General features: G+C 44.1%; 1 protein-coding gene across 1 annotated transcript in view; it reads right to left on the bottom strand.

The window, feature by feature from the left end:
- Positions 1-24,582, bottom strand: part of MORC3 (MORC family CW-type zinc finger 3) — a 59,285-nt gene that overhangs the window by 28,483 nt on the left and 6,220 nt on the right. The window contains exons 2-5 of the mRNA XM_059720733.1: positions 14,236-14,308; positions 13,414-13,546; positions 9,587-9,799; positions 8,408-8,557 (exon numbers count right to left, since the gene is read on the bottom strand). Coding sequence (XP_059576716.1) covers positions 8,408-8,557; positions 9,587-9,799; positions 13,414-13,546; positions 14,236-14,308 — 569 coding nt within the window. The remainder of the gene's footprint in view (positions 1-8,407; positions 8,558-9,586; positions 9,800-13,413; positions 13,547-14,235; positions 14,309-24,582) is intronic.

The following is a 24,582-nucleotide window of genomic DNA, read 5'->3' as shown; positions in this document are numbered from 1 at the left end:
TAATCACACAATATAAAAGCAGTTAAAAACAAAAAACCTCCCCAAAAAAACCCATAATAATTATCACTTATAAAACAGTGGATACCTATATCAAAATAGCAGGGCGCTTATTTGCAAGGAGGGGAGAGAAAAATAAAACTCTCTACCTAAAATAAAATGTTAAAGCTTATCCTATATCTTAGCTTACTTATACTTATCTATAGGGAATAGAGAGGGAGAGAATAAGTCAGAAATGGTTGGGGAAGGGGAGGGAATGCATTTTAAAATAAATAAAAAAAAGAAGAACCGGGGTTTTGCTACAATGTCTCCTCCTGATTTACTCTTGTCTTGCACCTCAGTGGTTCTCTTGATCTTCCAAGGACTCCTCAAAAACTGTTTTTCCTGGTTAATCAATTTCTTGATACGCTCCAATTTAGTAGAAATTGATAACCTCCTGTTATTCAGAAGGGCAATTCAATCAAAATTGTGACTTTCTGATAACCAATAACAAACAGTTTGATTAACAAGGCTCGAACCACCGTTTCCCCAGCAGCCTCCGTAGTAGGCCATACTTCTGGCCAGCCTGTGGCTACACCCACAGCTACTAATATACATCTCTTCCCTTCACTCGCCTTTAAGGGCCCTACAAAATCCATTTGCCACTCCTCTCCTGGCTCTAGGGCTCAAATGTCTACCTGCCCCCCCTGGGTATGGGGATCGTCAGTGAGTGCTGCAAGCTGGACATTCCTCCAGGGCCTGTCGCACCTCCACCTCCGTAGCCCTCCCAGCCTCCTGCTGAAGTCTCCTCCGCATCCCTTTTCCCCCTTCATGGGCAAATGCATGGGCTGCCCATGCTGTCTCCAGAGAGTTGATGTGGGAAGGCCACATCACTGAGTCCGCCCTGGCGTTTGCAATCGCTTCCGGAGAACCACCCCCTTGATGTCCAGCCACATGTTGGATGGCCACCCCAATCTGTCCACTCATCTCCCAAATACGTTGCCAGATTTCCATTCCCCAAACAGGTCTACTTTTCAAGTGCTATCCAGCCCTTTTCCAATAAGGGATCTATTTGGTGGCTCCCTTAGCACATACCCAACTATCTGTGTATACTCTAATTTCCGTCCAACCCTTATCAATCCCATAAGCAATTGCTTCTTCTACAGCCTTCAATTCTGCTAACTGGGTGCTCCCTTGTATTTCACCCCTCCCATATTCTCCCGAGAAGGGGCAGTACCAAGCCCATACTGCCATTACACCATATGCCACCCCATCGGTAAATAGAGCTTGAGGATCCGCAGGGTCAAAACTTTCTGCGGAGGTTATTGGGCTTATAGCCTCCCCCTCTGCAGGTGTCTCTAACCAAGGGAGTACCGGATTTTTCAACATTCCCCCTGCCTCCCAATGTGGGTACCCAGTTAGCTGTAGGCGCCACTTCACCCACCGGGTTTGGTGGGGGGACCCCGCGGGCGAGCCTTTTCTTAAGGCAGTCAATATCCCGGGCCATGCTCGAATCCTTAGGGGGGCATATCCCACCAACCTCTACCTCTTCTCTAGTCCAAAAACCACTGCTAACATTTCCTTTTGAAGTGGCTGATAGCAGGCTTCCCTATTAGATCGTGTCCGGCTCCAAGCTCCCAATAACTCCCAATTCTCCCACCTTTGTCGACTTCGCTGATATAACACCGCACTGATGATATCCCCCTGGACCCCTGCATCCAAATATTTGGGTGTGCTGGGGTCCGGAGGGAGTAGGGGTGGGCTCTCTAATATAGCCTGCAGCATTTCTTGGTGAACCCCTTCTTCCTCTTCTCCCCATGCCCACAGGTCACCCTTGACCTTTAGCACCTGATAGAGGGGGTGTGCCAGGCTCACGAAGTCAGGTACCGCCGCCCGGCACCATCCCATCAATCCCAATTGGGACTGCAGTTCTTTCCCAGTGCGGGGTGGAGGGAGTTGGGCTAATGCTTCTTTAGTTTGTTCTAGAACTCCCAAGCCTCAGGCATCCAATTGCATACCCAGGTACCTTATTGAGCGCTGCAACTACTAAAACTTCCTTTTATCTACCCGAAACCCTGCCGTCCCTAGAGCTTGTAGTACCTGGTGGGAGATATCAGTGCATTTCCCAGGAGTGTTTGCCCAAATTAAAATGTCATCCACATAGCTTTGAACACGCGGCAGGGAATCAAGTGCCTTACGCACTTGTTGGTGTCCTAATATTGGCGAATTGCACCAGCCCTGGGGCAGGCGCAGTAACCAGTACTATTTTCTGCTGACCATAAAAGCGAACATGTCTCAGTCGCTTTCCCGCACTGGAATTACCCAGAAACAGTTTGAGATGTCGATTACCATAAAATGGGAAGTGCCTGCCCTTTGAGCCACATCCCACATTTCGGGAAGGGTGCTGACCACCGGGCTCAGTTTTTTTGTCCTTTTATTTACCTCTCAGTAATCTACTACCATTCTCCACTTTCCACTAGCCTTTCAGATGGGCTATAAAGGGGAGTTCCACTGGGAAATGGTGCATTCTATAACCCCAGCCCGCAGCAGTCCCTGAACCCTTTCACTTACACCCTCTTCAGCCTCAGGTGTCAAAGGGTAGGGACGTACAAAACATGGTCTTACTCCTTTTTCTAATTCAATTTGTATCTCTTCTTTGGTACATCCCACATCCCACTCAGAACGGACCCATGGTCTGTCCCTAGGCAAGGGGGCTTCCTTTTCTAGGGCCATCACCCTCTGGTGGGGCCCATCTATAATGCAGTGACTCAAAACATTGGTTCCCAATATCCACAACTGGAGTTGAGTAGCAGTCACTACCGTGGGGACATTCCGCTCGCCGAATTTTACTATGCTTTTTATTTCCCATCCTTTAACCGCTCCCCCCCAAACCCCTTTAAGCACCACCAGATGTCCATGGGGGGGGGGGGGGGGGGCAGTTCCCATTGGAATATCTTAACCTCCGCCCCTGTATCCATCAGAAACCATCCTTCCACCTCCCCTCCTTCAATCTTAATATGGGCAAAAAGGTACCCCCCTAGAGTCCCCAGGGATTTGTCCCACTGGAAGTGAGGAGGGGGGTGTCCCTTGCTTCCCCTCCCCGGGGCCCCCCTAATCTATGTGCACATTTTTCAGATCCGGGTAGAGCCCCACTATGGCTTGGGCTCCTCTTCTGGAGGTGCTGAGGGAACAGCCACCACTGTGCGGCAATCTTTAGTCATCCCCCCGATTTTGTCACCTTTCCACAACCGATACAACTCACTTGTGGGCTTTCCATCAGTCTGCTCTATGGAGATTCCTCTCTCCCTCAGCTCCTTCCAGAGTTGGAGGCAGGGGATCTTTTTCTTCAGATTGGTTGACAACCCCCTTACTACCGCCACTTGTTTCAATTTTGGGTGCTCCCGTCAAATTAATCAGGGTGCGCAGTCCTTTTATAATTTCTGCTAGGGGATGATTCATCCAGGCATCACAGCATTGCAGAATACCCTGTAAGGGACCATAGATCCCTTACAAAGGGTACTCTCCCAAGTGGCCCCAGTGACTACAACCCGCGGGGTGTCCGCATCCAAGGTCCCTCCCAAGGCCGCCTTGATAAATGCATCTCCACTTAACTGCCGTAGTGCCCCCAGCCAGTCTATCCATTTATGCTCTCAAGCGTGCCGGTCCTTGGTCAATTCCCAAGCTTCCAAGGTCCCTAGTGCAATGCCCATTAACTGGTAAGCATAAAACCCCGAGACCTTTGCGTTTATCTTCTGACTGGCTGGTGCTGACTTATACCATTTCCCCTGGGAAGATTTTGGTTAACACAGTTATTGCCTCTCAGGGAGTAAAATATTTATCTGGTCCCTGGGCCATTACCCTATTGGCCCAGGAGGCCTAGGTCTCTTTTGGGTCCTTTACCCAGGCTACCAGCTCAACCTGGAAATCTGCGGGCTTCCATGGGACCACCTCCCAGTCCTGTAGGGTGAACCCAGGGCCCTCTTGATTCGCTTGATACCTAGGCTTCATAACTGCACTTACCTCCAACTCCGCAGGATGGGGTTTACTCTCGGGGGGGGGGGGGGGCGGTCTCCTCCTCTGCTCCTGAAGCGGGCAGAGCGGGTTGGCCTTCCTCGCCACCAACTAGATTGGCCACTGCTACCTGTTGTTCTCCCCCTGACTCCGGAGTCCAGTCCTCTGGAGGCAACAAAGCTCCTGCCACCTCCCATCACAAGGATATGGCTCCTTCCAATAATACAGTTTTTCCCAGCTTCCTTCCCAATTGACACTGAGCAAAAACTCCTTCAACCGTGGCAAGGGACCTGAAGTCCCTTGCCCTGGAGGACATCCACAGGTGCACCATCCTACTAAGTTCGGAAAGACTTGTGGTTTTTCTCTGGCGTGGGAACATGTCCACAGCTCCCCAGACGCAGCTGGCCAGGCTGCCTCCTAGGAGGGGGTCTTTAATTGCCCACTTTCTCCACCAGTTGTCAGGGCTCCCTCCCTTCCGAGGGGGGAAGGTGAGTAAACCACAAGTCACACGCCAGGATCAAAGCAACAAGTATAACTTTTATTGTGAGTAACAGCAAAATGGTCTAATAGCAGCAACTCAATACAAGGGCTTACAAAACCACTAGCTCATCAGGCTGGAGGAAAGGCACTCCCCACCCTGTCCCGAGTCATTACCTGACTTGTCTTGGGAACCCCACCCTGCGTCCAGGGTAGTGAGACGTCTCCTTTATCGGGTCCTTCGCCTTGTCCTTCCCCGAAGTGATTCCACCCGGGGCCTAGTTTTCTCATAACTTTTATACCTTCACTCCCTATCTCTTTGGGTTCTCCAATCAAAGTAGCTTCTAGCCTTATTACCTTTCATGGATTAGAGCAAAGCTATTGTTTCATGTTGCAAAGCTGTCACTTCAAAGTTCTTCTTTCCAGAGCCATTGGGTCAGGCAAGAGCAGTTCCTCTTTCTAATCTTATCCAAAGAACAGCAGATGCATTAAGTTATTATCCTGTGGCTCCTGGGTTCCACAAAGCTGACCCCCACCCTCTGGGATGCCACCTTAGCCTCCTCCCAGAACCCTTTTCGGGATGGGCCTTACATCCTGTTAGTTTTTGCCTGAATTTCTCTAAATAGACACAGCTACAAGAATGCTTTGAAGATCCCGAGTTAAAGAGTATAAAAGAGGAATGAAACAGCTAACAGGGGGCACTTCAAGAACGAGAAATCGTTCTGACAAACTGCTACTGCAGCCAGCTGATCTTTTCGTGAACACCTTGAGAAAATGACAAGACTGAAACTGAACCTGAAACAGACTCTTTGCCTGTAGTGGTGAGTAGGACTGTCTGCGGCTTTGGATCATGCTTCAGATCCGGGGCCATTTCGGATGCTTCGGCGTCCGAAGCAGCATGCCTGGAGCGAAGCGCAGGCTCAGTTAAGCTGTCCGAAGTGGTTTGGAGTTTCCAAAGCACTTCAGAAAAGCTTTGGATGCTGAAAGTGAAAGTTGGGGGGGGTGGGGGAAGACGGGGGACTGACATGTATAGGTGGCCAGTGAGAAGGATTTCTCTCTGGCTGGCTTTCCAATGACAGTGTCTGGGGGGAGGGACCTCGAAACAGCATAAAAGCCTCTGTTTGGAGGCGTGATGTGCCTTTTCCTAGCTTGTTCCCTCTCAGGAACTGCATGAGAAAGGAACCCTCAGACTCAAACATTTCAGCTTGCTTGCTTTACCCAGTAGTTGAACTTGCCTGCTCCTTTTTGTTGTTAGAAAGGACTGGGTAGGATTTAGCTTATTTTAGCTTAGCTATTCAATTATTATTCAATTCATTTCTTTGACTTTATTATTTGCTCTTTTTTTTTGTGGAAAAAGGTAGTTGGGTTTTGTCGTCTTTGATAGATTCTGGTGTGCAGTTTGTGGGGGTACTGGAGATAGTTGGCAGGTTTTGTGTTTTGAGCTGTATGAAGTTGGTTTCAGTTCTGGTGATGAGGTTAGGTGCTTGTTTGAATATACAAACCACTTTTCAGAGCTGGGCACATGAACTGCACTTCATCAGCCTCCTCGGTAGTAGGTACAGAAACTCATGGACTCAGTATACGCAGTGGAATTCTGGCACACAGCGACCTGCCGGACATCTGACACCCCAGGCACCTCTGCACTTTTACCTGTGCTGCTACATCCCCCTTCCCCCCCTACACCCCACCCCAGCCTGTCCCTCACCCCCTGACACCTCCATTTCCATTTTCACTGACTGGCTTTCTTGCCTGCCTTGCGGGCCAGGCCAGCCTCTGGCTTCTTTACTATTCCTTCCATCCAGGACCAACTGCAGGTATTTCCTCAGCCTGACAAAGGGCTTTTCAACCCCAAAGCTTTCAAAGATACATTTTTTTTAAGTATTCCTTTTTTTTCATAGTGCACATATAGACATAAAAACACAAGATAAGCCATCACACACCATGAGTAACATCATATGTCCAACACAACACAACACGACATCTTTACTTCTTGCTATCAATTCCTTTATAAAAAGAAAGGCTCTGTGATAGTTCCATTTGGGTACCTTTGATGCTGCTGCTGATGCTACTGGCATTGAGCCAGCCAAGTTATTTTACCTGTTGTCATGTAAAGTGGTGGACTGGGTGTGAGGCTGTAGGGGAGGAGGAAGCCTCACTGGGGCACACTGCCGTGTTGTGCAGAGGCCCCAGCATCAGGAAGGGCGCACCTTAACTAACACACACACACACACACACACACACCCCCATAAGTTTTGCCTGTCAGCAGCTTGAGGTGCAGGGCTCCAGAAGACGGATTCCCCCGGCGAGAGAGAGACAGCTGGCAGGCTTTGTGGCTTGGCAGGGCCCAGCACCCAGGCCTGCACTAGATTCTACCCTCAAGACAGACGCAGTTGCCCAAGCACCCACCTACATCATGAGTTTTGCCTGTCAACAGCTTGAGGTGCAGTTCTCCCCAAATCCCTGCACTTATCTTCTTGAAATTTGGCATGCTTCGTAGCCTCATCAGGGGCCACCGCTCCTGCAGTACTCACCCCCCTGTGGTGTTACACATAGACATGACATGAGTTTTGCTTTCAAGAATTTGGGGTGCAGGTTCCCCCAAACACCTGCACCTATCATCTTGAAACTTGGTAGGCTTCATGCTCTCAGCAGAGGCTACCATCCTTGCATGTTTCACTCAAACTAGAGACAAAACAACTACGTTATAGATATTTCACTGATCTCCCATTATAGTCTATGGCCGATCTCTGAGGCAGCTCCAAAGCTTTGGAGCCGCTTCGGCTAGATCGAAGCGGTAAACCGATCTGGAGGTCCAGATCGGATCGCTGACATCGAAAGCGGATGGATCTGAAGCCAGATCAAATACCTGTCTACTCGCACAGGCCTACTGGTGAGATCCTAGGACTTTTATAGCTAAATATACTGGACTTTGCTTTGATTTAGACTCATTTAATAGTCAATAGTTGTAGTAAATAAAGCCCTTCTGTCATTTATTGAACAAGTTGTAGTGTCAATCCTTTATACAGTAGTCCTGAATCCTATTTCATCACTTAACACCAGTTCTTAGCTTTTATTCTTTTTTTGACTACCGAAAAATAACAGAGAAATTCTTCTCTTGCAAAGGACTCAGAAAGACCATAACAGGTCAGAATCCTTTTGACCTTCTGGATTCCTATTTGAAATTTCTGGGTTTATTTTGTGAGTCATGTTTGCACCTAACAGTGGCAATATTGTGCAGTGCCTTGTAACACCCTTGAAAGATTTCAAGTTACTCGGGTTGAGAATCACTAGATTAGATTGTGGAATACACACACGCATACTTTTGTAATACTTCAAATCACGTTGTGTGAAATCCCCATTATTTACAACATTTAAAACTATATTGGGTACACCACTTGAGAACATACAGTAAGGGACAAGTGTACAGAGAAAGGCAGGTGCATGTGGTAAGATGGCTTTATAGGTTTGCTTTAAATTCTATTAATTTATGTAAATATGACTTTGAGGTTTTGGATTCAGCCCAAGCAAATATATGGAAAAATTCTAATTAGATGTACAAGTGTGTCAACATCATAAATTAGAACTATACTTGGAAAAGCCCACCATCCCAAGAAAACTCAGGTAAGGTATTATGCTGTGCCAAAAAGCAACCCAATTGCCCTTTAAATATTAAAATAAATGAGAAATAGCAGGATGCCTCATTTATTCTCTTTGTCTTTGGCTATTTATTTGCTCTGTTATGGCAATTTAGGGGTATAAGTTATGGCCCTCAAGTCCAGTAGCCTATGTTCAGCAGAACTGCCAATAGCTCCATGCTTACCAGCTTTGTAGACTTATGCAGTTGTTCTATCAACAGTTCTAAAGACTAGATGCCTACTAAACTAGTGCATACCAAACATGGATTGCAAGTGCACAAATCAGCAAATGCTGGATTTAATCTTACCTTCTTAGGTTCCAAATGATAATTCGTGTTCCTTTTTTCCCCAGGATAGCATCAAGCTCTGCCAATAACTTATCTTCAGAAGAGAACAAAGAATGTGTCAGAAGGGCTTTCAGGTTGCCTCTGGATTCTCCTGGGTTAATCATCTGACGTAAGAACTAAGTTAAAGAATTAAACAGTATCTAACAGTTTTAAATAATTTCTAACACAAACTTCTTCAACAGAGCTAATGTATGCCTGGGGTCTTATCTCATTTGTCTCAAAGTTGTTGCAAGCTTGATGTTTATATTCAACCATATAACTATAACCTCTTTCCTTCTTTTTTGTAAGCAGGATGAGTACGGCTACAACATTTCCATCTTTTGTAAAAGCATGAATAACTGGGGAAGGGTGGGTGTTCAGTTGCACTCCTCCACCTGCCCCCTTTGAGTCCTAGTTCACGCAAAGTTTAAAACCAACAACCTGGCAATGGCAGCTGTCTCTCTATTCAGGCAGCAGTGAAGGACTCATTTGACTTCATGGCTCATTATAATCCACTTGATTCCTTCTAAACTCTTCATTCAATTGATGTTAATGACCCTTTCTCCTTTTTAGCGATCTCGTTGTTCCATTAATTAAGGTAGTCTTTCTTCTGCAATGTTATTGCTTGTTAACTGCTCCTGGTAATACAGCTCCTATTTCACAGTCCTGTGAATTTTTTTTAAACTAGCTAAAAACATTAAATCAGAAGTAGAAACCTTAACTCTGGTGAATATTAAACTTGGGTGTAGAAATAAATTTCAATGAAACATTGGATGCACTGTCAGGATGCTCACAAAGGCTAGATTTTGTTTTAGGAATCTGAAGAAAGAGATGTATATTTAATTCTAATGACAACAGGACTAAACATATTTTGATTATTTTTGCCTAATTTGTTGTGTTTTTATACATAATATATGGTATAGCAAATTAACTCACATTCCAATAAAAGTTACATTTGTCTTTGCTTCAATTTTAACTGACTAATATAGCCCTGGAGCCCTAGTAAAACTTCTAGTTTATTTTTAACAGAAAAATATGTGCAATTACCACACCATCTGCACAGTCCTCACTCCCTTTTCAAAATCCTAGATCCATCCAGTTGTTAACATCCTATTTTTACATTTGCAAATACAACATTCTGAAACAGTAAAAAGGATATGTTGCCTGTCGAATGATACTATAGGAACCATGACATGCTCGGCTTTTATAGCTTCCAGGTAGGTCTGAGATAACAGGCCAACACACATAGACTCTCCATTTTTGGTGAAAACAATTGCATCTTTTCCCAGGCGCATGGATCCTGATTTGAATCCATTTCCATACAGCCCTACTGGAACGCGGCCGTTGACTGCAACTTTGTCACTGAATCCAAAACTGAAACACATTATTAAAAGAAATGTGCAAGCGTAAAACAACCATATAAGACCAATATCAACATAGATTTAAACAGATGGAGTTAATCTCAATTTTTGAGAACAATGGTTGCAGCACAAAGAAAATGTGAATTTGCTTTACAGTTAGACAAAGCCTAAAGATTATTAATGCTATATTTCTAAGATGCTTCTCAGTGTGTGAGCTACTGTTATCTTTAAATATGCATAAGTAAGGGTTTGGCAACCTATAGCTCCAGTGCCACACTGAACTCATGAAGTGGTTTGATCTGGTAGCACAGTTAAATTGGACCTTCTTCCCCACCCCCTCAGGCAGCCTCTCTACTGTTCTCTTGGGCCTGTGCTTATTTTACTGCAGAGGGTCCAGATATTTTCAGCAAGAGCAAATACAGGTTGCTTAAGCTTTTCAGGGGTGGAGATCTGCAGCCTGTACAAGGAATTGGTCACAAGCTCTGGCCTGCAGGGTCAGAAGTTGACAACCCCTAGTCTAAAGGATGCCATTTGTATGGAATTACGCAATGAGTGCTCCTAAGTATTTCTAAGTATCTGATGGCAGTGGTTCTCAACTGCGGTGGTGCAATGCTAGCACCACAACCACCACCACGTTGGGGTAAAACTGCCCTGCATATGTCTGTTCTCAGGAGGTGCACTGAAGCTGAATTGAGAAGCAGCTGCAGCAGAAAGGTGTGCTAGCCTGCAGCCCTTTCTGCTGCAAGTCTTTGCTGTTCAGCTCTGAGACATGTCCTGAAGATGGAGGCAGGTATACAGGGCAGTTCTACCTGGTGGCAGCAGTGGTCAGGAAATAAATGCTGCTGCCACCAGGTAGAACTGCCCAGTGTCCCTCCATGTTCAAAAGAGATGCTGGAGTCCAACTCAGAAGAGCTGCAATATAAATGGTATATGCCTGTCTGCGTAACTAATGCAGGCAGGCATGCCTTTCTGTTGGATTCACTTTTCAGCTTGACTCTGATGAGCCTCCTGAAAACAAAGGCAGGTGGGAGTTTCACCTGCAGGGCCCAACTGAGAAGGGCTATGGCAAGAGCACAGAGTTCTGCCATAACTGCTTCCTGGCCTGGCTCTGCAGGAAGTGCACAGCATGGTTCCACCTTGCCATGGTAGCAATGGGGTAAATATAATATAAATTATATTCTAATCAATTACTAACATATTAGAATTACAATGTTCATATTATAATATGCATAACACATCTAAAGAAAGTTTTTTAAAATGAGGTGCTGCTAAATTCTGAAAAGTTTTGGAGGGGTGCGTTGAGTCCCAAAAGGTTGAGAACCACGGTCCTGAATTCATAAAGAGACACTGAGACTTAGGTGAACGCTTTTTCCACATCTTTAAAATGTGTTTACAATAATGTACAAACTGAAGCAAATTTTCCATTGTAAAAGAGATACCATTATATCCAACATGAAAGGAGTTAGATATCTGTAGTTGCACACTGAATTTAGCATGCAGGCCCTATGCCTAGAAACAATACGTTAAAGGAAATTACATTGAAAAATGTTGATTCATTAATGCAATGTATACCTTATGCTTACATTTTTATCTTAGTTAATATTAGCTTTCATAGAGTGAGGATTTTGTATTAGGTTGTGAACAGAAGTCCCAGCAGACTATTTACTCATTCTAAGCTGGCCCCAAAAATCAGAATACCCCTTTGTGATAGGGATAGGAGCTTACTGGAAAGAGGGCTAGATGTATGATCCTACTGATGCCTGACTAGTACCAGAATGATTACAGCTTGCTGAGTATCTGGAATCCTTTGTTGAAAGCTAGATAAACAGGCAGAAACTATCTACATAATGTTGATCAATGTATGGAAAATTCTGTAACAAAACACTTTGCTGGAATATTGGAATACTGGATAGGTGCGTCAAGCTGGCTCCACTGAAATGTTATAGCACCGAAACAAACTGAAAAATTGGTATAGTTTTCTTTATGTTGCTAATTGATTACATTTGTGATTAACAATACATTCATGGAATTTGAGCAGTTTGGTCTCCTAACCCTTTCCATGTAGATAAAAGGACTAAGAGTCAAGAAAATATATTTAACTTCATTACAGCTACTCTTAATTCCCTTAATTTTTTCACAATATTTTCTACTATGAATAATCTGACAAGTTTGACTTATACTACCTTTCATATTTATCAATAATGAAAGGCATACTTACACTTATATTTAGGATCAACTTCAAGGGTGACCCTTAGCCAGTCTGAGCCAAGTGAACTGCCTCTTCCTACCTCTATCTTACCTTGAGGCCTGCACCAAAGCTAGTCACATTGTGCTTCCTGTCCCTCCTGAAGAACCCTACTAGGAATCAGTCTACAGGACATTTGTCTTTTTGTGCTGGACAGGAAGGAGGTTGTAAAAGGCCAAAATCCTGGAACAGAAAGTTGCAAACACTGCAGACAGCAATGGGCTAGAAGGCAAACTTAACCTGAAGTGCTGAAGCAGGCTAACCTGTTGCTGGGGTTAAGTTTGAGGACTTCCAGTGTAAATCGTTGTTGAATAGATTAAATGCCCTGTCCCCCTGATACAGCCTTGCTAAGCCTTCAGCAGACTCTTGACTCAGCAGGTCTCAGCTTCATGCAGGCCTCCTTCTTCCTCCCCTCCACTTCTTAGTTTAATGAGGCCTCAGCTTCTATCCAAGTTCCCCAGTTCCCTCTCCCTTCCTGGAAGGTGACCAGGTTCAGCTGAGCTGCCAAAAATATAACGAGCAGGGAGTTTCAAGGTCCCTGCAGATCACATCTGGAAAATGATACGTCATGTGACATATCTTCCAAGAAGACAGGGTGGTCTGGAAGGAGGTTTAACAATGAAGGGATAACTAATTGGCACATATATCAAAGTAGTGAAATAGGGTATATATTAGGGCTGTGCAAAGCTTTAGTAGCTTTGATTTGGAGGAGATTCGGCCTGATTTGGGGGCCAAATCTCCGAATCTGAATCGAACTGAGAGACCCATTAAAAGGTATAAATTGAATCTAAAGCCTGTGAATAGATTTGGAGATTCAGGTGGTCCCCGCTCACCGCCACTGGGAGCTGGACCCAGGCTCCATGCCAGTAAGTAGGGGGCGGGGGGGGCTGTAGGAGGGGGAAAGAGGATCATGGGGGAACCCCCTGCCCAGCCCCATCCCCGCCAGCTCCCCCAGCCTTCCCCATGGCTGCCCTGCAGTAAGGCAAGTGGCCACAGGGGGAAGTGGATGCTTGCAATGGCTGAACTGGTGCAAACAGCAGTCAACACAGCTCTGCAGCTCACGGTCATACCCAGTGGAGCTCCAGATTCAGCCCTGCCCACTGCCAGCCATACCCTCATGCTGAAAAAGGCAGCTCCGCAGCTGTATGAGCCCCCCATCTCCTATAGCCAAAGCCTACACTACACTAGGGTTCTCATTTTCACACTCACTAAATTCACTAACAGATTTTTTAAGAGAAACGAATTGAACGATAAAATGTGATATAGAAATGGATTAATAATCATCATCATCATCATCCAAGGAACAGACGCTCAGAAGGGACCCCTGGGGTGAAATCCAGTTGCTGCAACTGCTGTTAAATCCAAAATAATATGTTACCCACCTTAGCATTTTGTGCAACTTCTCTGATGTCATACCATTTCCATTATCAGTAAATGTCAAACATACGTTGTCATTTATTACTGTCTTATCTATCCATATTTGTTTAGCATTCACATCTGGATCATAAGCATTGTCTGGAAATTAGGAAAGCATGAACTTAAAGAGCATCAACTAAAAATATCAAAGAGTTCACTCATTTAAATACTCAAGATACTTAATTCAGGTGAGGAGAAATATAACAAGTCCTTTTAGAAATTTAACTATTGCACAGATTCAACAGGTCATTCCTATAATATCTCATATTTAATTCTGTACAATTCTTGTAAAACATATTTCAATTGATTATAGTTAAAACTTTGTATGCTTCAAACAATATAAGTGGCTTGCAGGCTTTGCAACTGAAAGCTGAACAAGCTGCGTAAAGGTTTTACCTTTTTTTTTTTTTTTTTTTTAAGATAAATAATTAAATCTCAAAAACCTTTTTAGTACAGCGTTCAAGACATAAGTTGTACCAGTAAGTTATATAACAAAGGAAACAGGCAGGCCTATATACCAAAAAGCTATCATATATATCATTAATACAATATGTAAGGAAGTTTTTAAATATAATACCAAAGTATTGCACTAAAATTATATTACATCCAAGTTTTCTGGCTATGGTCTAAATTTATTATATAAATTTAAATAATTTTCAATTTTTTTGCACCTCCTATTAAGCTAATTAATTTAGCTGAATTTAAATTTGCAAGATTAAACTCACTAGGCACAACATAAAACATAACAGAGATATATCAAGTACATAAATAAATGCGGATCCAAATACCTATAAGTTCTGCAATTGCACTGAAAGGCCAGGTATGACTGGTAGAATTTGTGTGCAAAAACTTTGGACAGAGCTGAAACAAAAGAAAAATCAGGCATTAGTGTTAGCTCGATTTGTATATAACACAACATGAACGACAGTATTTATTAAATAATATGTATTACAAGTATAATGTGCCAAAAAGTTAAACATGCCAATATGTAAGTACAGATTAAAATAAATATATACAAAGAAAACACATTATCAACAATATTCTTCAAGGAACAACAAAAGGACCATGACTTAACGTTTTGTTCTGCTGTACTGGAAAACAGTACTACTAAACAGCAGCTCTTAGCTTTTCTGATCTTATGGCCCTTACTGCAACAAAACTGGCGGTGAGTGATTGGAGGTCCCACTGGACTTCTACAACTGGAAGTTATCTATCTAGAACCAGGACTGCAGTGTAGCTCGGTGTTAGGGCTGGCCGATAAGACATCAGACATTATCAGAACCAGGATCTTAAGGCAGTGGTTCTCAACCTTTTTAGACCTGAGGCACCCCTGGATAGATTTGCAGCACTCCTCAGAAAATGCCAGCTCTTAGTTTTCCCTTTATTTTTTGACTATAGAAACACAATAGAGTAGTTTTTCTGTTACAAAGAATTCAGAAAGGCATCAACTATGGATTTCTGTTTGAAATTGCTGAGTTTATCTTGTGAATCATGCTTGCAAACTTAACAGTCCTAATATTGCATGGCACCCCACAGCACCCTTGAAAGAATCTCAAGGCACCTCAGGGTGCCAGGGCACCCTTGTTGAGAATCACTGCCTCAGAGATCAACCAACAATGGGAGGATTCAACATACTGGCTTCCTGTGTGCTAAGATGTGGCCTGTGTTGATGAAAACAGCTTATTATTGACATTAATCAAGTAGGGCAGTGTGTTTTAAGTAATGATGGATTCTGTTTTTCCTAATGTTCTACCCCTCTCAGATGACCAGAAGTTATTCTAGAGATGCAGCCATTAGTCCATTTTATGGACAACATAAACATTAGAATGTATCTATGGCAGGGGTAGACAATTATTTTGACTAAAGGGCCACTTAATGAGTTTTGGTGAGCTGTCAAGGGCCACACACAAAATCTTTCAGAAGGTATCATTTTAACAAATTACAGATTAAAAAAAACAAATCATATAGTAGATGCTTGATTTTTAACATAAAACTTTATTTTTAAAAACGTTTGTCCTGATTTACGTTTGAGTAGTGCATATTGTGGCAATTGTACAATAGCCCAAAATAAAGTATAACTTGTATATTTTGCATAAGGCAGGTGGTGGGGGAGGGGGGGGGAGGAGGGGACTGTCCATGTGCTAGGTCCTGGGAGCTGGCTGGGAGTGAGGGAAGAAGGAAAGGGCAGGGTGTGAGTGCACCAGAGCTCACCAGGACAGTGCGAAAGCAGTTGTGGTCTGTCCCCTGTCTGTCTGGGGTCTAGTCCTGCCTGAGGCAGACTCTGCCATGCTTCCGCCCACCGAACTCTGGCCCTGACCAGTGCACAGATGCTTCCCACCCACTCTACCTGCCTGGTGCAATGAGCAGCCACCTGCAGGCAGCCAAGTGGGAGGAATGAAAGGAAGGTGGCCGGGAGTTGAAGCTGGAGCCCCATCTAGCTGAAGCTTCCTTCCCCTCTGCTTGGAGCAGGACAGCAGGGGCAGCAGGAAGAGGAGGAGGAGCCATTGGAAGTGGGGGGGAGCCAAGAAGTATCTGGGCGGCGACAGCAAGACCGGCAGCAACCCCGACGGGAAGCTGTGCGCGCTGGCTGGGGCTAGGGTCAGAGCTGCTGGGGGCACAGGTAGAAGACTGGTGCGGGCTGTCCTGGGTGGGAGTGGGCAAAGCTCAGCCCCTGGCAGAGCACTGCAGGGGCAGCTGTGGGCAGGATCCAATCAATTAGTGGGCACCTGCCCATAAGCTAGATTCATATCAATTTGCATGCCACATCCAGCCTGCAGGCCATATTTTGCCCATCCATGGTCTATGGGCTGGATTCTGTAGCCCTCAGTTATTGTGTCTTCTGCAAACCACTTTGCTTGCGTTTCATCTAGAATAAGAACAGTGCGGAAAAAACACAGCAAAACAAAGGAAATAAACACCAGTTTATAACGGCCACAAGTTGTTAGAGAGTAGGTTTAGATTAGACAGCTGTAAGAAGTACTTCACAGTTAGGGGGGCTAAGATCTGGAACCAACTTCCAAAGTAAGTGGTGCTGGCTCCTACCCTGGGGGTCTTTAAGAAGCGGCTTGATGCCTACCTGGCTGGGGCCATTTGAGCCCAGTTTTCCTCCTGCCCAGGCAGGGGGTCAGACTTGAAGATCTACTATGTCCCTTCCGACCCTACTTCTATGATTCTATGAACCTGAGACCCAGTTCACACAGTTCTGAAACCAATTTAACTATGCCAGTTTAGAAGTATTGGATCTCTGCAATCCTACATTTGCATTAGTCAATTTTACTTTGTGCTGGCACAAAAATTCATATGCCCTGGCCTGCACTAAGAGTTTTTTGTCAGCACAGCTATGTTGATTTGGTGCACGGAAGACATGGTTTGCTTAACCCAAATGGTCAGGCTCATAAAAGCTCATGCTAGATATATCAGTAAAAATCATCAAATCTATCAGAAGCAGTTGCCAGGTTAGCTCTTCAAGTATAGAAAATGTAGACTTGAGCACCACTTCTAGCCTCTAAGTCCATCAACTCCTTTAAGCTAGATGTACACTGTTGCCTTTTGCCATTCTTAAACACAGTTTTATTGAGCTATAAGCAGACAATGAACAGATGTGTTTTAAACAACAAAACGCAAGGTGCTGAATGCTTCTGCATGATTCAAACACCAGTGTACAGCCAGTAGTTTTTGTTTTCTACTGGTGAAAAGGTGGGAGGGAATAAGGACCTATACAGGTTGCAAGAGAGGCTGCATAATGTCCTAGTAGACAATTTTTGCTTATTTACCAAATATGTACAAGTTTGATTTTCTTGGACAGGCAATAACAAATGGCACAAAGACCCCTTCTTGCAAAATCCTATGAAAAAACATCAATGCCCTGTTTCCAGAATCACATAGCTTGGGCCCCTCATTTCATTTCAGTTGCTTAATTTGTACATACCTTTTTCACTCCTAGGCCCTGCACTTGAGCCTGTCTTACACTACAAACGTTCTGCCAGTGAAAGTTGCTTTCTCTCTAAAGAGCATTGCATGCAACCACACCCAGTGTTCAGTCATGCTGATAAAGTGTTGGTTTGTCTGATAAAATTTAGTCACATCCCTGAATGATTTAAGTGAGCTATCAGTACTTTTCCAGCATTAAATTGTTTGTGTGAAAACCACTACACTACACTACAATGACAAAAGTCATTGGCAACTTTTTTTCAGAACAGTGGGCCAGATCCTCAGCTGCTGCTGTGTGCTGCCAATCCCCTACTGCCTGGCTTCCGATTCCTCCTTTCTCTTCCCCCACACTTACCAGGTAACACTGAAAGCCATGGCAAATGCAAACAGAGAATGGCAAATTTGGTGGCAAGGACATAGGGACAGAAGGCTAACTGGCCATGTTTAAGTAGCACCTATAAATTAGCACCTCTCTCCCATCAAATAAGAAATTTGTTGCCCTAACACAGGCTCTCTGCCAGTGGATCTGGCCTGTAGGCCATAGGTTGTAAACCCCCCGCACTAAAGCAAACAACATTTAGAGGGTCGCACCCAGAGAGTCATAGTGGATGGGTCGGTTTCGACCTGGAAGGGTGTGGGCAGTGGGGTCCCGCAGCACTCGGTCCTTGGACCGATACTCTTCAACGTCTTCATCAGCAACTTGGATGAGGGAGTGAAGTGTACTCTGTTCAAGTTTGCGAATGACACAAAACTGTGGACACACTGGAGGGCAGGGAACAACTACAAGCAGACCTGGACAGGTTGAACAAATGGGCAGAAAACAACAGAATGCAATTCAACAAGGAGAAATGCAAAGTGCTGCACCTAGGGAGGAAAAATGTCCAGCATACCTACTGCCTAGGAAATGACTTGCTTGGTGGCACAGAAGCAGAAAGGGATATTGGAGTCCTAGTGGACTCCAAGACGAACATGAGTCGGCAGTGTGATGAAGCTATCAGAAAAGCTAATGGCACTTTATTGTGCATCAGCAGATGCATGACGAACAGATCCAAGGAGGTGATACTTCCTCTCTATCGGGTGCTGGTCAGACCGCAGTTGGAGTACTGCGTGCAATTCTGGGCACCGCACTTCAAGAGAGATGTGGATAACCTGGAGAGGGTCCAGAGAAGGGCCATTCATATGGTTAAGGGCTTGCAGGCCAAGCCCTACGAGGAGAGACTAGAGAACCTGGACCTTTTTAGCCTCCACAAGAGAAGGTTGAGAGGCGACCTTGTGGCTGTCTATAAGTTCATCACGGGGGCACAGAAGGGAATTGGTGAGGTTTTATTCACCAAGACGCCCCCAGGGGTTACAAGAAATAATGGCCACAAGCTACCAGAGAACAGATTTAGACTGGACATTAGGAAGAACTTCTTCACAGTTAGAGTGGCCAAAGTCTGGAATGGGCTCCCAAGGGAGGTGGTGCTCTCCCCTACCCTGGGAGTCTTCAAGAGGAGGTTAGATAGGCATCTAGCTGGGGTCATCTAGACCCAGCAGTCTTTCCTGCCTATGCAGGGGGTCGGACTCGATGATCTACTGAGGTCCCTTCCGACCCTAACATCTATTAATCTATGACATGGAGGCAATTATCTTTCATTCCCCCAACAGTGTCTGTTTAACCTGTGCTGCCCAGTGGTCATGGAAGAACAGCAGAACAATTAATTGCATAAAAATGGTGTACCAGGATATTATGCAGCCTCTCAGGCAACCTGTATAAGTGCTTCATAAACTATGGAGCAAAAGATCTCAATCTCAGAAGCCAATATTATGCTGCCAAGACCATATAACATGCCAAGGTAACAGGGAAGCTGGACCTTATCTCCACCTTTTTACTAGTAGAAAACAAAAACTACTGACTGTACCCTGATTCATGAGGAAGCATTCACCACCTTGCATTTTGTTGTTTAAAACACATCTATTCATTGTTTATTATAGCTCAATAACACCTGTGCTTAAAAATCGTGATTTACTGAGTCTTACAATACTAAAGGTTTCAAAGTGCAAATCAGCACACCTCCTACCTAATTCATAACAGGCATTTCAAACCATTTAAAATCTATATTCAAGTCAAAAAAAACACAACAACAAACACCCTACCATACACGCATTATGACATGACAGTACATCGTTAAAATAATCTTTTAAAGCCTCCTTCAGCAATGCAGCACCTCAGCGAGCTCTGGTAGACAGCCTTTCCACCTCATCCTACCAGTGGGTATTTATTCTTTTTCTTTGCAAACAATAAACAACCACATATAGAGACATCAGTTAAGATTATCTGGTTGGACACCATGGCAATTAATGCTGCCACTGCTCTCCCACTGCCAAACTTCCAGACTCATGAGAAACCTCACAGGGATGACACTGCTCTGCATCCTGGATCATGCTGGTACACAGGGTCACTCCGTGACCAGATCTGGTGTAGTTAAGCCAGTTTGCAGGGTGCAACCAGACTGCACACACAGACTGACCCCATGGCCAAACCCAGGCTGGAACCAACTCCTGGACCAATCTCATGTCATGCATCCAGTCTGCACTGCTGCAGTTCAATAAGGACAAGTGCAAAGTCCTGCATTTAGGATGGAATAATCCCATGCAATGGTATAGGCTGGGGGACACAATTTCTGAGGAAACTAAGGGAACTGGGCTTATTTAGTCTGGAGAAAAGAAGACTGAGGGGGGATTTAGTAGCAGCCTTTAACTATCTGAATAGGTGGTTCTAAAAAGGATGGATCTAGACTGGTCACAGTGTTGGCAGATGACAGAACAAGGAGCAAAGGTCTCAAGTTGCAGCAAGCGAAGCTTAGGTTAGAGATTAAGAAAAACTCTTTGGCTAGGAGAGTAGTATAACACTGGGACAAGCTACCAAGAGAGGTTGTGGAGCCTCCATCTTTGGAGGTTTTTCAGACTCGGCTAGAGAAAGCTTTGGTTGGGATGATCTAGTTGGGGATGGACGTGCTTTGAGCAAGCACTTGGACTGTATGGCCTCCTGAGGTCACATCTAGTCCTAATTTTCTGTGATTCTAAGGTCTTAATGACTTTCAATGTCGTCACTACCTACCATCTTATATATATATATATATATATATATATAAAAATCTCATAGGTAACACCTTGCCTTTCAGGTACACTGAAGCCCTAGCCTACACTACAGTTTTGCTGGTAGAACTTTGAGCACATGTATATCCACACTTCTAATGGGTGGTTTCTGCTGATGACCAGCAGCCAACATATGTAGTGGCCAGGAGAGTCTGGGGGCGGACACACTGCAGCAGGAAGGTTGTGACAGCTGTCGAAAAATTTCTGGCAGCACACCAATAAAAGTACAGACCAGGCCTAAGGCAGGCATGTCAGAGATATGGCTCCTGGAGGGGCTGAGAATTCGGGGGCAGTGCCCTTCTAGGATAGAAAGCCTGAGCCAGGAGGGAGGGAGAGTGATGGCACCACTTTGTCACCAACACTTGCCCTGCTGCCACTGGAGGTGGGTCTAGACCTGGATTGCAAGGAGCCCTTGGTGGAGATCTGACCACCCTCCCTGCCACCACCAGACAAGTCTGACACCCAAGGCATAAGGCATGTGAAGGGAATGTCAACATGCACAGAGCAGTTACATGTAACTTAAGATTCACAACATGGTATATACTCTGATGATGTACATATTTGCATGCCTTTACAACTGCAAATCCAAATTCATCTGCTGGCTAAGAGCATTTGAAGGGTAATCTTCATGGCAACATTATTTCATGCCTCATCTCCACTACAATTTTCTCCCAGCATACACACCACACTATAATTGTCAAATCCCTATGTTGGCTAGGGGTTTGAACAGATCATGTATTATAACTGATGTGGCTCAACCAGCAAACTCTCCAGTTTGGATACAAAACTGCTGACAAAAGGTAGCTTCTGCCATTTGGAATAGCTGAGAATTGCAGCAATAGAAACACTCTTGACAGCAGACCTGGATTACACAGGATGGAGGCTGCCTGGTTATCTTTGTTAAGGCAGTAAGGGCAGCAGCAGCCCTGTTGTCTCAATTCAAGCTGAAGCGACAGCTTGCAGATCTAGCCTCCTGGGTTAACCTGCCTAACATCTGACTCCCCAGGTAAATCCTCTACTTTCCACCAGCTATTCTCATTCCCCCCACCTGCTGTCTCATCCTTTGGCTACAGCTTCATTTATTCCCCATTTTCCCTGCCCTGCCCATGTGTCTCTCACCTACTGATCACCTCAATTTACATTTTAACTGACTGGCTTTTTTGCCTACGTACTGGCCTCTGGCTGCTTTACCACTCCATCCAGGAAGAGCACAGACCATCTGGAGGCACTTCCTCAGCCTGATGAAGGGTGTTTGTGTCTGAAAGTTTGCTAAGAAGAATTTCTCCAACTATTTGAATTTGTCTAATAAAAGACATTGGATTTACCACAAGAACCTTATCCACTGACCTGCAGGGCTGGAGTTAATACAAAAGCAATAGCAACAGGGTTGTGGGTCATTTCTAGGCTAAGACAAATGTGATTGAAAAAAAAATAGACACATCCCATGAAGTGAAGCATACCAACTTCCAGAAGAGGTTCCTCAAGGTAATTTGAGGATGTAACCCATCTCTAGAAGAGAATAACCTCTACAATCTAAGGGAGAAGAATCTGCTAAGCTTTTACAGGTAAGTTAGGGTTTTAATAGGTCTCTTTGCATTAAAAAACCCACTACTTAAAATTTCTCTCACCCCTAGCTCAAGCCTTGTTGTTATGGAGAACAAGGATATTGTTTCCAGTGAGGTGAAATTAACAAATGAGCTTGCAACAAAACTGACTCTCATTTCAAAAGACAGATCAAGAAAGCAGGGCTTTTCATCATTTGAAAGATCCATGAAAGAGGAAGAGCTAAGTAGGTAGATGCATCAAAATAAAGGTCCTCATCCCTGAGCAGAAACACACACGTGGGGGAGGGGCAACTTCAGCAAAGACAGATGTCATGGTTAATGTTTGAGACACTGAGGACAGCAAAGGAGGGGGTTCTAGGCATACTGGTTGATAACAGGAGACCACAACCTGCTAAGGAGAAGAAATTAAAACAACTTAGCTTGTTTAGCCTACCTAGATAAAAGCTGGAGAGGAAACATGATTATTTTTTATAAATATATTTGATGGCTGAATACGACCGCAGTGGAAGAATTAATTGTGTTAAAGGACAATAGTGGTATAAGATCAAAGGAGTACAAAGTGCTCGCAAATAAAAAAAAATCTGGACATTTAGTTAGAGGAGTCCTAATAAAGAGAGGAGTTCTGAAATGGCAAAGATAGTGGGGACAAGGAACTTAATTGTGTCAAAGAGGTCCTTGTTCATGGAAGGGATAGACAGGATACAAATGAGCTTAGAAACAAAAGCTTGTGAATGTGAAGCTTCAGATGTTTGATTTGCATACTAAACATCTGATCACTGCATGAACTGTCTGAGGTATGTTTTATGCTTTTTTGAGGACATTAGTTTACAAGAACTTGTGTTGTTTATGCACATAAGTAAGGAAGGCCAGCTCAGGTAGGCCCCTGGCAGACATGCAGGTGAAAGTGTGATGGGATGTGATGTGGGATCCCTACAATTGCACTTCCTGTCATGCCACATGCTCATGGCAGAAGGTGTGATTGAGGGATCCTGCATTAGATTCCATCACACTTTACCGCTAGTGCAGGGGAATCCTGAGATCAAAGCTGTGGGTTGCCCTTGCACTTGCAAGCAGCTAGTTCCCATAGGTAGGAGCCCCATAAACTGATGGGGCACACCATGAGCTCTTGCAGCCCAGACACCAGTTCAATTAATGGTGTTATAGGAACCAGCCAAAGTGATTGCACATTTTTCATATAATATGTTTGTGTCTTATTCCCCTTTTTATCATGCCATTAATTGCACTGTGTCGCTGGGTAACAACTTTAACCAGTTAATCATATCTTTAATCACATTTTAAATGTAACATGTGCCAGTGGCCATCCTGGTCATCTCCCCAGCCCCAAGCCCCTAATAGTTGCTTCACTATATCTATATTGTATGGAATCAATTAATCCCGTGTTTAACAGTAGGATAGGATGGACGGACTTAAATAAAGGCAATTTTAATCACCAAGTAAAACACCTAAATTTACATAACTTTAATAAAACTTTGAGTTATTTTCTAAAGAAAGAGGCATTTTTACCTGCTGACAAACATTAAAGCATGTAAATTTACAACTAAACGGAGCCCCTATATTAGGCTCAGTAATCTTTTTCTCTACAGAAGGAAAGCTATATATGTTTAACTATTTACACTTTTTAATCAAACATATAGCTTAATTGCAGATTTTTACTGATTTTGCATATTGAGTATATTAGCAAATAATGAATGCTATAGTGCTTATATATTAAATTGTTAACCTTTTGCTCGTGCTCAAGCACTTGGAATTTAACCCCAGTGAGGTACATGATAGTTCCTGGAGTTGAGTGCCCATATGTGTGATGACTTTGGCAGTTCCTCACAACCAGCAGCACAGGGTCTGGGGCCCACCCACAAGATCAAGGCGTTAAATACAATACACAACAGACTGTACCATATTTAGAAAGCATAACCTCAGAAGTCATAATAGAGTTAGGACTGATATAATTGCATCTGTACTGAGAGGGGTTGCCAGTACAAGTCCATCAGTAAACTTTTCAACTGTAGACGAGGTTTGTTTCATAACAATATGGCAACAACCTTGGAGATTTCACTGCTTTGAGAAAAATGGGAATCATAGGAATCACTAGAAAGTGGGGCTGGAAGAGACCTCACAAAGTCGTCTAGTCCAGCTCTCTGCACATGGCAGGATCATCCCTGACTAAACCATACTAGCCAAGTGTCCGTCTAACCTACTCTTGAAAATTTCCAGGGATGGAAAATCCACAAATTCTCTAAGTAGTCTGTTGCAATGCTTGGTCCCCCTCATATTCAAAAATTCCTCCTAACCTCCAACCTAATTTTCCTTGCTGAAGGGTGACGCCCTTTCTCCCAATTCCTGTCCCCTATGTCCACAGAGAAAAACCCATCTTCATCCTCGCTGTAATCACCCTTGAGGTAGTTGAAGGCTGTTATCAAATCTGGCTTGACCTTCTCTTCTCCAGACTAAATAACACTAGTTATTTCAGCTTTTCCTCAGAAG

The sequence above is a fragment of the Alligator mississippiensis genome, chromosome 1 (genome assembly GCF_030867095.1).
Source record: "Alligator mississippiensis isolate rAllMis1 chromosome 1, rAllMis1, whole genome shotgun sequence".
NCBI classification, from domain to species: Eukaryota; Metazoa; Chordata; order Crocodylia; family Alligatoridae; genus Alligator; species Alligator mississippiensis.
The sequence above is the reverse complement of the archived record's forward strand: the minus strand, read 5'-3'. Positions and strand labels throughout refer to the sequence as shown.